General features: G+C 44.3%; 1 protein-coding gene across 24 annotated transcripts in view; it reads right to left on the bottom strand.

The window, feature by feature from the left end:
* Window positions 1-9,826: 9,826 nt before the first annotated feature.
* nrcama (neuronal cell adhesion molecule a) overlaps window positions 9,827-14,099 on the bottom strand; it is a 498,783-nt gene continuing 494,510 nt past the window's right edge. For all 24 annotated transcript variants that reach the window (XM_086008649.1, XM_086008662.1, XM_086008653.1 and 21 more), the window contains one exon: window positions 9,827-12,224. In XM_086008649.1, coding sequence (XP_085864775.1) covers window positions 11,990-12,224 — 235 coding nt within the window. In that variant the 3' untranslated portion in view covers window positions 9,827-11,989. The remainder of the gene's footprint in view (window positions 12,225-14,099) is intronic.

Genomic DNA, 14,099 nt, shown 5'->3' with positions numbered 1-14,099 from the left:
TGCCAGCTAGACGGTTGAGATGCGGGCTTTAACTTTAAGTTTTACACAAAAACCGCTGTGATGAAATATGCCTTCATCAGACCTGCTTGTATTTTACCTGCTTGTATTGTGTGAACCGCACCCTTTTGTTCCTATTGTGTGTACTGGCTACGCCCCTGTCTTTTGCCATATAAAGGTCTCAGGAGCTGTATGAGTCATTCACTACCAGACGAACCCGATGTGGGAAGACCTGCTATGCTGCTATGTTCTTAGTGATTAAAAGCCTTCAGTTGAATCCTTGTCTTTGAGTCATTGATGGCATATCAACCGCAATATATTATTGGTTATCATGATCTAAGGCTATCATCGATAGGTCAATGAGGCCTTGGCAATGTAACATCCTGTCCAACATTGAAAGGAAAAGATATAAAAGAAGCTGTTAAGGTAACTTCGTTACTGCAATCGAGGGGTCAGAAGGAGAGCTGCAGTCAACAAGGAGCAACCCGACCGATGGTCGGCAGGAGAGCTGCAATCAACAGGAGCTGGCTACTTCGGGGTGATTGTATGACCATTTACTTAGAACATATTTGGGCATTGTATTGCTAGGGCATCTTTATTGCTAAGAGTAGAGTAAGAAGGGCATTGTATTGCCATTTAAATCTATAAGCGTTTTTTCTTCCTTTCCCTTTAATAAACAACCTTAAGAGCTTTTGGGTGATTCATTAATTATTTTCCTTGTAATTCACGGGTCAAAATGGACGACAAGCCTGAGAATAGGACAGTGGGACTTACACTATCACAAGAATTGTGTGCTCTTCTTCTGCTTTTCTTTGCCATGCTCTTGCCCCTCTTTTAACTGTCAGTGCCAGATCCTGCAGTGGTAGCCATTCTTCAAAAGTGAGGCAAAAGGACACGAGCCATCTCGTGCAGCTACCTGACAGTTTATGGACTGATCTAAACACTTCACAACTGACCCTCTGCATCTCAAGCCTACTGCTGCAATCTTCAGCCAGAATTGGCTTTTTGAAGACTGCAGTCTGCAATCACAGCACATTAGTCCTGTTTTACATGGAATTTGCACCAAGGGATATGCAAATGAGCAAACCCACCAAACTCAGGAATATTGAACACTGGAAGGCATCAGTGGGCACAAGTCACTGCCTGGAACCATGGGGCCAAGAAATGGCAGTATAACCTATTAGTGTCAGACAAGTGTGACAGACAATTGTGGCAGAATAGTGTGTCCGGCAAGTGTGACAGAAATAGCATAACACCAGAATACATTTGTATAGACAAAGAGGTACACAGTCAACAAATTATTTCTGAAGCGCAGTCACAAATGCAGCAGCCAACTCGTGCACTGAAAGCTCTCTAGGGAATTCGACTCACCTCCAATTGGATGCAATACTTTATTTAAGACTTGTAAACCTTAACACATTACCGTACATGAGCGACAGTTTACAGAACCAAGCAGAATGTATATATCACCCGCTCCGTCCTGGATAGACGTGTGCCTCTTGGTGCTACGTGATAGGTCTGTTCCCTACTTCATGGATGCTACCTCTCGCCTCAAAATGCTTCGACACTGAACAGCCTAAACCAATCAGCAAGTACCACACTTCCCTTATTTTCCTTTAATGTTTCTTGCTCCGATCACACTATGTGCCTGCACCAATCAGATTTCTGATCATGTCCAGTCTTTCTAGCATTGTAGCCGAGGTTCCGACTTCAATAGCAGGATACAGCTTGCTGACTTTGCTGTTCTCTACACAATAGTTGCTAACTGTGAGAGTTAGTTACTTACTTATAAATGCTATCGCCAAGCTTTCGAGCAAATTAACTCTTTCTTACAGATCCCACAAACAGTAAATGACCTGAATGACCAGTTGATCTGTTTTATGGGTATCAGTTGAGGGAAGAACGTTGCCTAGGAGACCTGGAGAATTCCCTGCCCAGGACACCTGGAGAATTCCCTGCCCTTCTTCAAATAATGCCATGCGATTTTTTTTTCCATCAGACGGAGCCTCGGTTTAACGTCGCTTCCAAAAGACGGCGCCTCCAACAATGCAGCAGTCCCTCAGTACTGCACTGGAGTGTCAGTCTAGATCAGGTGCTCAAGTCTCGAGTGGGATTTGAACCCACAACCTTCTGACTCAGTTGCGTGAGCAAGCTACCAACTGAGCCAAACTGACACTTACAAGAGAATGCTGTACCTGAGGTATTTTTTAATTAGTTAAATGAGAGAGAGAAGTATGGTTCTTTTGGGAGATTAGGACAGAAGGCGGGAATCTCGAGCGGCAGAGCGGGGCTATAAAAGGCCCCAGAGACCAGGTAAGGCCTCACAGCATCGGCAGGAAACTCGAGCGGCAGAGCGGGGCTATAAAAGGCCCCAGAGACCAGGTAAGGCCTCACAGCGTCGGCGGGAAACTCGAGCGCCAGAGCGGGGCTATAAAAGGCCCCAGAGACCAGATAAGGCCTCACAGCATCGGCGGGAAACTCGAGCGGCAGAGCGGGGCTATAAAAGGCCCCAGAGACCAGGTAAGGCCTCACAGCGTCGGCGGGAAACTCGAGCGGCAGAGCGGGGCTATAAAAGGCCCCAGAGACCAGATAAGGCCTCACAGCGTCGGCGGGAAACTCGAGCGGCAGAGTGGGGCTATAAAAGGCCCCAGAGACCAGGTAAGGCCTCACAGCGTCGGCGGGAATCTCGAGCGGCAGAGCGGGGCTATAAAAGGCCCCGGAGACCAGGTAAGGCCTCACAGCGTCAGCGGGAATCTCGAGCGGCAGAGCGGGGCTATAAAAGGCCCCGGAGACCAGGTAAGGCCTCACAGCGTCGGCGGGAATCTCGAGCGGCAGAGCGGGGCTATAAAAGGCCCCGGAGACCAGGTAAGGTTTACCAGTCTCCGAACTCGGGACTCGGAGGGAAGGAGAGAGGTAAAAAGTAATCCAAGTGTGACGTCACCAGAAAGCGGGTAAGCGATTGGTTGGTAAGTATTTCTCCCTTTTTAAGCTTAAATCTCGTTGGTTTATAGTTTCTAAGGTGTGATATTCACCATCTAGAATCGGGGCAGAGGGTATTTAAGAATAATATTAATAAATTTAATTAATTACATAGAATGGGAGATCAGGTGATGTGTTGCTGCTGCAATATGTGGGAGCTCGTGGACACCATTGATGCTCACGGTGATCACATTTGCAGTAAGTGTTGGTTGCTCGAGGAATTCCGGCTCCGTGTTGAAGAGCTGGAGTCCGAGCTTCAAACACTGAGACACATCAGGGAGGGGGAGAGTTACCTGGACTCTGTGTATCACGAGGTATTCACACCAATTAGATTAATTAATTCAGATGTAGTCCGTGGCCAGGGTCAGGATGGTGTGACTAGAAGTGAGGCAGGTACGGGGATCCAGGAGGTAGTGTTGGAGGAGCCGCAGCCCTTGCACTTGTCCAACAGGTTCGAGGCTCTTACTGCCTGTGAGGATGGGAACAGGGACTGCGGGGAAGATGAGCAACCTGGCCACAGCACCGTGGAGCGGGGGGCCATTCAAGTGGGGGGAGTTAAAAGAAATGTTGTAGGGGTAGGTGATAGTATCGTTAGGGGGATAGATAGAGTTCTTTGCAGCCGAGAGCGAGAGTCCCGAAGGCTGTGTTGCCTGCCCGGTGCCAGGGTTAAGGACATCTCCTCTGGACTGGAGAGAAACTTGGAGTGGGAGGGGGAGGATCCAGTTGTCGTGGTCCATGTTGGTACCAACAACATAGATAGGACAAGGAAGGAGGTTCTGTTGAGGGAGTTTGAGCAGCTAGGGGCCAAATTAAAAAGCAGAACCACAAGGGTAATAATCTCTGGATTATTACCTGAGCCACGAGCGAATTTGGCTAGGACAAATACAATTAGAGAGTTAAATGCGTGGCTCAAAGACTGGTGTGGGAGAAATGGGTTTTGCTTCCTGGGACACTGGCACCAGTACTGGGGCAGGAGGGAGCTGTTCCGTTGGGACGGGCTTCACTTGGCCAGTGCTGGGACTAGAGTCCTGGCGGATCATATAACTAGGGCTGTAGAGAGGGCTTTAAACTAACTAGTGGGGGGGAGGTTCCTAGAGAGCAAATAATAAAAATGACAACAGAGAAGGTCATAGACTTAGGTAGCAGTGGGGAAATTAAAAACCAGAGCGTGTCAGGAAGGGGCAGAAGGTATGGAGTAAAAGGTAAAGTAATAAAAAGGGCAAAAGCAGGAACTAAGTGTCACAAAACATATTTGAAAGTTCTCTATCTGAATGCACGTAGCATTCGTAACAAAATAGATGAGTTAATGGCACAAATAACTACATATGGGTATGATCTTGTGGCCATTACAGAAACATGGCTGCAGGGTGACAATGCCTGGGAATTAAACATACCAGGTTATTTAACGATCAGGAAGGACAGGCAGGAAGGAAGGGGAGGTGGGGTGGCTATGTTAATAAAGGAAGGAATCACTGTAATACAGAGAAATGATATTGGGTCAAAAGATCAGGATAATGAAACAGTTTGGGTGGAGGTAAGGAATAATAAGGGGAAAAAAACACTAGTGGGCGTAGTCTATAGGCCTCCGAACAGTGGCAACTCTGTTGGACGGAGTATCAATCAGGAAATAGTTGAGGCTTGTAATAAGGGAACATCTATAATTATGGGAGATTTTAACTATCATATTAATTGGACAAATCAAATTGGGCAGGGCTGCCTTGAGGATGAGTTCATTGAGTGTATTAGGGATGGGTTTCTTGAGCAGTATGTAACTGAACCGACCAGGGGGCAAGCAACCTTAGATCTGGTCCTGTGTAACGAGACAGGATTAATTAAAAATGTCCTAGTAAAGGATCCCCTTGGAATGAGTGACCATAACATGGTTGAATTCCATATTCAATTAGAGGGTGAGAAGGTTGGATCTCAAACAAGCGTGCTAAGCTTGAATAAAGGAGACTATGAAGGTATGAGAGCGGAATTGAGTAGAGTGGATTGGGAAAATAGATCAAAGGGTAAGATGATACATGATCAGTGGTGTACATTTAAGGAGTTATTTTACAACTTCCAAAAAATATATATTCCACTGAGAAGAAAAGGGTGTAAAAGAAAAGACAGCCATCCGTGGCTAAGTAAAGAAATTAAGGATAGTATTCGACTAAAAACAAGGGCCTATAAGGTAGCCAAATCTAGTGGGAGGATAGAGGATTGGGAAAACTTTAAAAGACAGCAAAAAATAACAAAAAGATTAATTAAGAAAGGGAAGATAGATTATGAAAGTAAATTAGCAAAAAATATCAAAACAGATAGTAAGAGTTTTTATAGTTATATAAAAAGAAAAAGGGTGGCTAAAGTAAATGTTGGTCCCTTAGAGGATGAGACTGGGAAATTAATGGTGGGAAATATGGAGATGGCAAAAACACTGAATGAATATTTTGTATCAGTCTTTACAGTAGAGGACACTAAGAATATCCCAACACTGGACAAACAGGGGGCTATAGGGGGGGAGGAGCTAAACACAATCAAAATCACTAAGGAAGTGATACTCGGTAAAATAATGGGACTCAAGGCGGATAAATCACCTGGACCGGATGGCTTACATCCTAGGGTCTTGAGGGAAGTGGCAGTAGGGATTGTGGATGCATTGGTAATAATTTTCCAAAACTCCCTGGACTTGGCAAAGGTCCCGGCAGACTGGAAAACTGCTAATGTAACACCCTTATTTAAAAAGGGCAGTAGACAGAAGGCTAGAAACTATAGACCGGTTAGCCTAACATCTGTGGTAGGTAAAATTTTGGAGTCCATTATTAAGGAGACAGTAACAGGACATTTGGATAATCATAATTTAATAGGACAAAGTCAGCATGGTTTTATGAAGGGGAAGTCATGTTTGACAAATTTGCTGGAGTTCTTTGAGGAAGTAACATATAGGGTGGATAAAGGGGAACCAGTGGACGTAGTGTATTTAGACTTCCAAAAGGCATTTGACAAGGTGCCACACAAAAGACTATTGCTTAAGATAAAAAATCACAGGATTGGGGGTAATATTCTGGCATGGATAGAGGATTGGCTATCTAACAGAAGGCAGAGAGTTGGGATAAATGGTTCATTCTCAGACTGGCAATCAGTAACTAGTGGTGTTCCGCAGGGGTCAGTGCTGGGTCCCCAACTCTTTACAATCTATATTAACGATTTGGAGGAGGGGACCGAGTGTAACATATCAAAGTTTGCAGATGATACTAAGATGGGAGGGAAAGTAGTGAGTGAGGAGGACATAAAAAACCTGCAAGGGGACATAGACAGGCTAAGTAAGTGGGCAGAGATTTGGCAGATGGAATACAATACTGGAAAGTGTGAGGTTATGCACTTTGGCAGGAAAAATCGTAGAGCAAGTTATTATCTTAATGGCAAGAAAGTGGAAAGTACTGAAGTACAAAGGGATCTGGGGGTCCTGGTGCACGAAACTCAAAAGGTTAGTATGCAGGTGCAGCAAGTGATTAAGAAGGCCAATGGAATGTTGGCTTTCATTGCTAGGGGGATAGAATATAAAAACAGGGAGGTATTGCTTCAGTTGTACAAGGTATTGGTGAGACCGCACCTGGAATACTGCGTACAGTTTTGGTGTCCATACTTAAGAAAGGACATACTTGCTCTCGAGTCAGTACAAAGAAGGTTCACTCGGTTAATCCCGGGGATGAGGGGATGGACATATGAGGAGAGGTTGAGTAGATTGGGACTCTACTCATTGGAGTTCAGAAGAATGAGAGGCGATCTTATTGAAACATATAAGATTGTGAAGGGGTTGGATCGGGTGGATGCGGGGAGGATGTTCCCGATGATGGGTGAAATTAGAACTAGGGGGCATAGTCTTAGAATAAGGGGCTGCTCTTTCAAAACTGAGATGAGGAGGAACTACTTCACTCAGAGGGTGGTAGGTCCATAGAATATGCTGCCCCAAAAAGCTGTAGAAGCTACATCATTACATAAATTTAAAACAGAAATAGACAGTTTCCTAGAAGTAAAGGTAATTAAGGGTTACGGGGAGCGGGCAGGAAATTGGACATGAGTCTAGGTTCGGATCGGACATGGCCCTGTGGGTAGCGGAGCGGGCCCAGGGGCCGTGTAGCCTGATCCTGCTCCTATTTCGTGTGTCTAATTCTGTTAGATTCAGGAGATGGTTCTGTGATAGTGGATTGGCGGTTAGGATCAGGTCAGCCATGATCTTATTGAATGGCAGAGCAGGCTCGAGGGGCCGATTGGCCTACTCCTGCTCCTAATTCTTATGTTCTTATAAAATCCCTCTGATAGATTGGCAAATCTCCAGAGAGTGTAACTCCTTGATACCTGTTTCTCTACATTAAATTACATTCCTTCTGCTTCCTCATACCATAAATAAAACAGTCCCCAACTAAAGTGGAATTGACCATAATTTCACGTGTCACTTTTGTTCTTTCACTCACTGGTTTGGAAATGGCTGCTCCCGCAAACAAAATGGTTGCCATGTTTCTTCAAACATGAAAATACTTATTTTTTTCCCCCACTGACCCTGGCGCCACGTTCTCTGTTTGTTGGCGCTGAATGTGATCCTGCAAGAATGTGTCTTGGTGCCAGTTACAAGTTCAGGGTCCCGCCTTAGATATTGTAGCAGTGCGAGTCACTCCTGTAAGCAATTTGAAGGTCTTACACTTAAGGGTATACCTGTACTGCCCAATGTCTAATTATATGATAGCATAACCCATACAATAGCACCTCCTTGTTACATTAACTGGATAGTCGTGTCTTTCGCATGTGCTTTTTCCAATTTCTTCAAAGGCAAGCTGAGAAAACAATTGGTGAGATGAGGTCCAAATATGAATCGTTAAGCTGTTTTTATTTCAGAATGAATGAACATACAGAGCAACAGTTATGATCAGATTCACTTAGCTCAATCATTACAATTTGTCTTCATGGAATAATACAAAATAATGAACACGCTTTGCTTCCCCACATCAGTGGTGGATCTTTATTGACTTAAAACAAAATATCCTCCTGAATGCTAAACTTTTGAGCCTGGACAAATCTTGCCTTTATAGCTTTCTGCTTAAAGCCTGATTGACTCCACAGCCTTTGCTGGACCTGACTGACTGTGTTTCTGCCCCCTGTATTCACAGCCAGAAGAGATCAGAGCCTTCCAAACACAATGGATGAGGTGTTTATCAATTGCTAACAAATTGATTATTATTTAGTCTTTGTGGAAAATAACTTTCATTACCATAATAACTTCATTTCATCTTGTGATTTGTCCCCCCAATCTTGTATGAATACACTTTGCTTTTAACCCGCAACATTCGAAAGTAACTCTTTTTCAAAATGGTAAACAAATCCTGAACCGTGAGGGTGCAGTATTGTCATGTGAGGATAAAGTTAAATGAGCAGCCAGTGAAAATGTAATTGTTAAAATAATTAGCAGCACCAATTCTAGTTGCTTGCACAATGGCCTTCAGCCATCACCTCCCACAGAGTAGATCTTGTGTAATCAATGGCAACCTCAAAATAGACCTGCTCGATTCTTTCAGACTAGGTGCCCAGAAGACCATGTATTCACGGCGGTTGGCAAGATCCAGCTACTTGAGAGCGAGCAAGTAATCTGGGCAATTTTAACTGCCCACCCGCCCGGTTTCCAACTCTTTGTGTGCAAACAGCGCAGCGTGGGATCACAGCGCAGATAGCTCTCTCTCCCAAGACCTCGGCTGCAACATAAAAGCAGCATCTGTGTCACACTTCTTTGTATCTAAAAGCATCCAGGGTTTAAGCTGGATCCTTTTTTTTTTCCAGGTGTTGATGGATCTGCTCTGTGGCTATTTCAGATTTCCAGCATTTATCATTTATTTCTTTCTCACCAAAGCGCTAAGCCCAGCTAAAGAAACCCACCACTATCCAGGACAAAGCAGTCCACTTGTTCGGCACCCCATCCACCGGCTTAAACATCCACTCCTTCCACCATCGGTGCACCGCGGCTACAGTGTGTACTATCAGCTGAACACACTGCAACAACTCACTGAGGCTTCTTTGGCAGCACCACCCCCTCCCCTCCAGAAGGACAAGGGCAGCAGGTGCATGGGAACACCATCACCTCCAAGTTCCCCTCCAAGAGTCTCACCATCCAGAAGCCATTCCTTCATCGTCGCTGGGTCGAAATCCTGGAACTCCCTCCCTAACAGCACTGTGGGAGTACCTTCACCAAAGGGACTGCAGCGGTTCAAGAAGCTGGCTCACCACCACCTTCTCTGGGGCAACTAGGGGTGGGCAATAAATGCCGACATTGCCAGTGACGCCCACATCCCGAAAATTAAACAAATACAGACTTGGACTCACAAGAGGCGAGAGTCTGAGGGTACGGTCACACTGCCACTTTTGTGCTGATGCAAGGCAAAAGTGGCAGTAAAAATAGCCTCTCCTGCACAGTAAACTGCAGGAGACCAACCCGAGCTCCGAGATAAGAGACTCCCTCCAGAAGGCCTTCTCAGGCTAGTTGGTGTCTCCAAAGAGTGCAGTATGACTCCAGTCTGAAAGTCACTTGGATGTAAAAGATCCCATGGCACTCCCCCATTGCCTTGGCCAATATTTATCCCTCAACCAACCTCATTAAAACAGATTATATGGTCAATATCACATTTGTTTTGTGGGCGCTTGCTGTGCGCAATTTGGCTGCCGCATTTCCTACATTACAACAGTGACTGCACTACAAAAAGTACTGCATTGGCTGTAAAGTGCTTTGGAAGGTCCGGAGGATGTGAAAGGCGCTATATAAATGCTCAGGAAACAGCCCAGGAGTCAGTCAGCTCAGATCCAAATTAAAAAAAAGCAAAGTGGGTGAAAGTCTAAAGCACATTTATTTTCCCATTTGTTTATTTTTTTCCGATACAAAATCAGTAAGCTCTTAATGGTGATACAGAACAGCGAGGCATAGCAGAAACCTTTCCGTCCAACTGCACGCCATCTCATGCAAAGAGAAATCTCACATCCAGATCACCAGCACTCGAAATTAACTTGGTTCGACCAGCCCCATTAACAATTCTTTCAAAGGAAACCCATTAGCAAGTTGAATCTGCCGAGAATAAAAAGTCCCTCACACTGTTTTCTGGCTCCGGCCCTACTTCAGAAGTAAATTGCGAGGAAAAAAATTTGATGGCTCCCAAAATATTGATTTCTAAAGAGGCATTTTGCAAACAGCAGTTAATTTCGAAGGTGGTGTCAAAATAGCCTCTCCTGCACAGTAAGCTGTTACTGGAGGAGCACACTGCAATATTGGAGGTGAGATATCCCGGTTAGTTAGAAACAGATTACTATCACAGCCAGTGAGTTTGTAGCTTTACAAATTGGCAGCATAAAATACAGTGAAAAAAAAACCTGTTCAGTAAATAGAGTTGCCAACTCTGGTCAGATGCATTCCTGAAGGTTTCATCACATGATCATCTGCCTCCAATTGCCCCCACCCAGTCAAACAGCCTTTTCTCCCCCATCTCCAATATTTTTAGAACTAATAAACTAAAAGCGTTCAAAGAAAATGAAGAAAACACACATTTATTCAATGTGACCTCTAGGATTTTTCTCCAGGGTTGCTCGCAGCAAAGTCCTGGAGACTCCAGGGCAATCCTGGAGGGTTGGCAACCCTACCAGCAAACCCCATGCACTCGATCGATGATACACCACTTCATAAACAATACAAACCGAGCTGCACTGGAGCAATCTAGAAGCCTGTGGCATCGGCAAGTCAAAGTATATTTACAAAATACAACACAATATCTACAACAACAAAAAAAAGCTTCATTAAACTTGATGCAAGTTATGAAAAAAAAATCAATGGCAAACAAACAACATTCTTGCAACCAAGAGTTTGTAATCCCAATTCGTTTTATCCCTTGTGTTTCTTGACTAACGCCCTGAAAAGGTTTTGTGTTTGGTTAGTCCAAATCAGTCAGAACAAAAAAAACATTACTTTTAGATTAAAACGAGAGGCCACGTCTGTCAAGTTTCTTTTCAATTTGGATCTTAAAAGGCTGTAAAACTAACAGTAATAACAAGTAGAAATGACCATCAGGCGTTGTATTAAACTGTCGTGCATTGCACCATTGTGTTAAAATGTTCATGTAATGTGTGGCTAAGTTTAATTTACAAAAAAAGGCGTGTAAGGCTTCGAGAGGTTTAGTGTGCTCATATCGATAGTGTGTGATTTGTGCCCGTCAGTGTGGTGATACAAGAACGTCCCAGTTCTATAATAATTGGATAAAATACTCCATCTTGTTTTCTCCCTCAAAAGAAAAGGAACTACAACATTATGGTACAAACCAGGGGCTCAATCACCATCCCAACACATTCCACTTCAAATCTTTCACTTGGGATTCAATACAATCAGCTCCCCTCCCACGTTTTTTTTGCTGTCTTGCAAAAAAATAGACACAAACTGTTGTTATACATTCAAAGAAAAAAGGTCATTACCATCTTCACAACAATGTCCCGCAGACATTGGTGAGCTCTAGAATACCAATCGAACACCGACGACAAGACGAGATTCATTTTCAGTCACTGCACTGTGCACTTTAGAAACAAATATTATACAGACCACTTTCATCACAGCATACACTCATCTATCTTAGGTGGCAGTGAGATACACGTTGTTCTCATGCACTAGGTTAGCGCAAACCAATAGGACACGAAGAAGTGAACCCAACAGATAACGTGCCAAGTCCAGCTCTATATACAGGAGATGAAATTCTGTTCCAGATTAGTGTACAATATTTCCCAATCGCTCTCTGCTCAGCTGCATTCCCGAAAGCTCACATTAGGTTTTTCTCTCCTTTCACTGTTTTGTTCATCTACACACTCAGGACCTTTAGGCACTAGCTTCCCATCATTCCTTTATTTCTTAACGTGCATGTGATGACAAGTCAGGAGATAAGTGTGAATGGATAAACTCTACAATTTATTGGTGCATGGGCGTTGGATGATTCCACGTTTCCCCCCCCAACCCCGCGCGTTAGACAAAGGAGTTCATGGCATTGACCGGGGACGGGGCCTCGGAGCTTTCGTTGCCCTCCACCGCTTCCTTTTCCTTCTTCCCGCTGTACTGTCCAATAAAAGAGCCATCTTCGTTGAACTGCCCTTCCCCACCTTCGCCGTAGTCAACCAAGCTGTCATCACTCACGCCCTTCTTAACCGTCCCGTCGGAAGGCGTCCGGCTACCTTTAAGTGGTTTATGGTCCTCCGTGTCACTGGAAAGGAGGATAACATTTAATAAAGGTGCAAGTTTTAAAAGGTGAATACAACAGACAGCAAAACTGTTAACTTACAGCAAGATCAATATACGTACTAGCAAACGTATGCATTACCAGAGTCAACCATCTGAACGAACTGGGAAGCCATTCTAATAAGGCATAATCCATTACATTACATAATATCTCTAGTGTGAGGGATTACCATACATCATCCAGTCTGATGAATCTCATATCCCACTCCATTTACAACCAGCGGGTTACAATTCCAATTCAAAACGTTTCAAGATAGGAAGGAATCATGGAAATGAAAGTGAGCAGCTCATGGAGTGACATGTTTCGCTATCGAGGAAAGGATGACAGCATTTATCAAACGGGGAATGGCATTTGGAATATCCTTTTCTAGCCCAGGGTGAACCTACAGCCGTGGCCAGATGTTACTGCTCTCAATGGTCGTTCCAATGACCAAGATTTCCATTCAGATTGTAACTGGAGCCTAGGTTCTTTACTGTCCTGTCGGGCCACTTATAACTGGCACTGCCGATCGACTGAGATGCAAAGTAGCAAAAAATATTAGTCAGCGGGTTCAAGGGTACATTTGGCACCTTTGGGCTGGAAAAGGGATGATGCTAGTCGGCGGTTAGTTAGCAGGAAGAGTCATCAGCGGGTGGGTTACATGAAATTGGGAAAGGAAATGGAGACTGTTCTGAAATGAAGAGAGTTTGTATTGAGTTCATTCCATGAAGTAGAAAGGTTAAGCAAATGCTGTAGGGGCATTCAAGTCATTCGGTGTTACTCAAGGCATGCCAGACTTTCAGTTGCCACCTTACCTTTCCAGAGACCTACATTTTCCATTAAAGAATGCAGAAGAAACAAATGAAAACAGTCAGAAGAAGCAGCAAGGTCGGTCTGTTGTCAGGTGCGCGTAATTCTTGGACAACCGGCCCAGTTTTTAATAGGAGAGTACATCTAAAAGCTGCATTAGTAACAGGGAAGAGAAGAGACCAACGGAAGCCAAACACATTTGAATACAATCCTTGCTATCCCACACTGCTAGCCACTGGCGTTGCTCCATGGGCAGTCGAGGAAGACCTGAATGCTGATCTGACTGAGGAATGGCTGATGTGCTCGCCACGCTTAGGGACCATTATGAGTTCAGGAGGACTCCCTCTACGATTTTGCAAGAGATTCTGTGCAGGTCTCCGTGGATCCCGACACCTTCCAACCAAACGCAATTCTTCCCCATTACGGGTAGAAAGAAGTGGAAGCCCAGCAATTTATTTTCAACTGAAGGACCAAACCTAACCGTGGTGCTATAAAAAAGGCAAAATGCATCAGCAGTAATTTTTTAAGAAACAAAATTCACAGCAGCTTTGGCTACCATCAAGAACAACAAGTGAAGTTGCCTGCATTGATTATGTTCAACCGCAGTCTATTCCTTGATAAAGAAGGACTTGCATTTATATAGTGCCCTTCATGACCCAAAGCCCTTTACAGCCAATGAAGTACTTTTTGAAGTGTAGTCACTGCAAGCTCCCACAAACAGCAATGTGATAATGACCAGATAATCTGTTTTAGTGGTGCTGGTTTTAGTTTCAAGGACATTAAGACTCACTAATGTCAACTCAATGCGTGCACAATTTACTAACCAAAATTCTGGGGTTCAACTGGCTTTGCTGGGAGTGCCTATCACTTTCCAGGAAGTGATAGGCACAGTGATGTGCATTGAGCATCAGGTAGACCGAGGGAAGGGAATGAAGGACAGGCACATGGGCAGAAAGAAGGAAGAATCCCTTACTAATAGAAGCATCGTTAGCTCCCCTAATGGACACAGCCTTTGGTGAAGCATGACGCCATACAGACCATAATAATCCA

This window comes from Somniosus microcephalus, chromosome 16 (genome assembly GCF_052327205.1).
Source record: "Somniosus microcephalus isolate GS21.2 chromosome 16, FLI_Smic_1.0, whole genome shotgun sequence".
Classification (NCBI taxonomy): domain Eukaryota; kingdom Metazoa; phylum Chordata; class Chondrichthyes; order Squaliformes; family Somniosidae; genus Somniosus; species Somniosus microcephalus.
The sequence above is the reverse complement of the archived record's forward strand: the minus strand, read 5'-3'. Positions and strand labels throughout refer to the sequence as shown.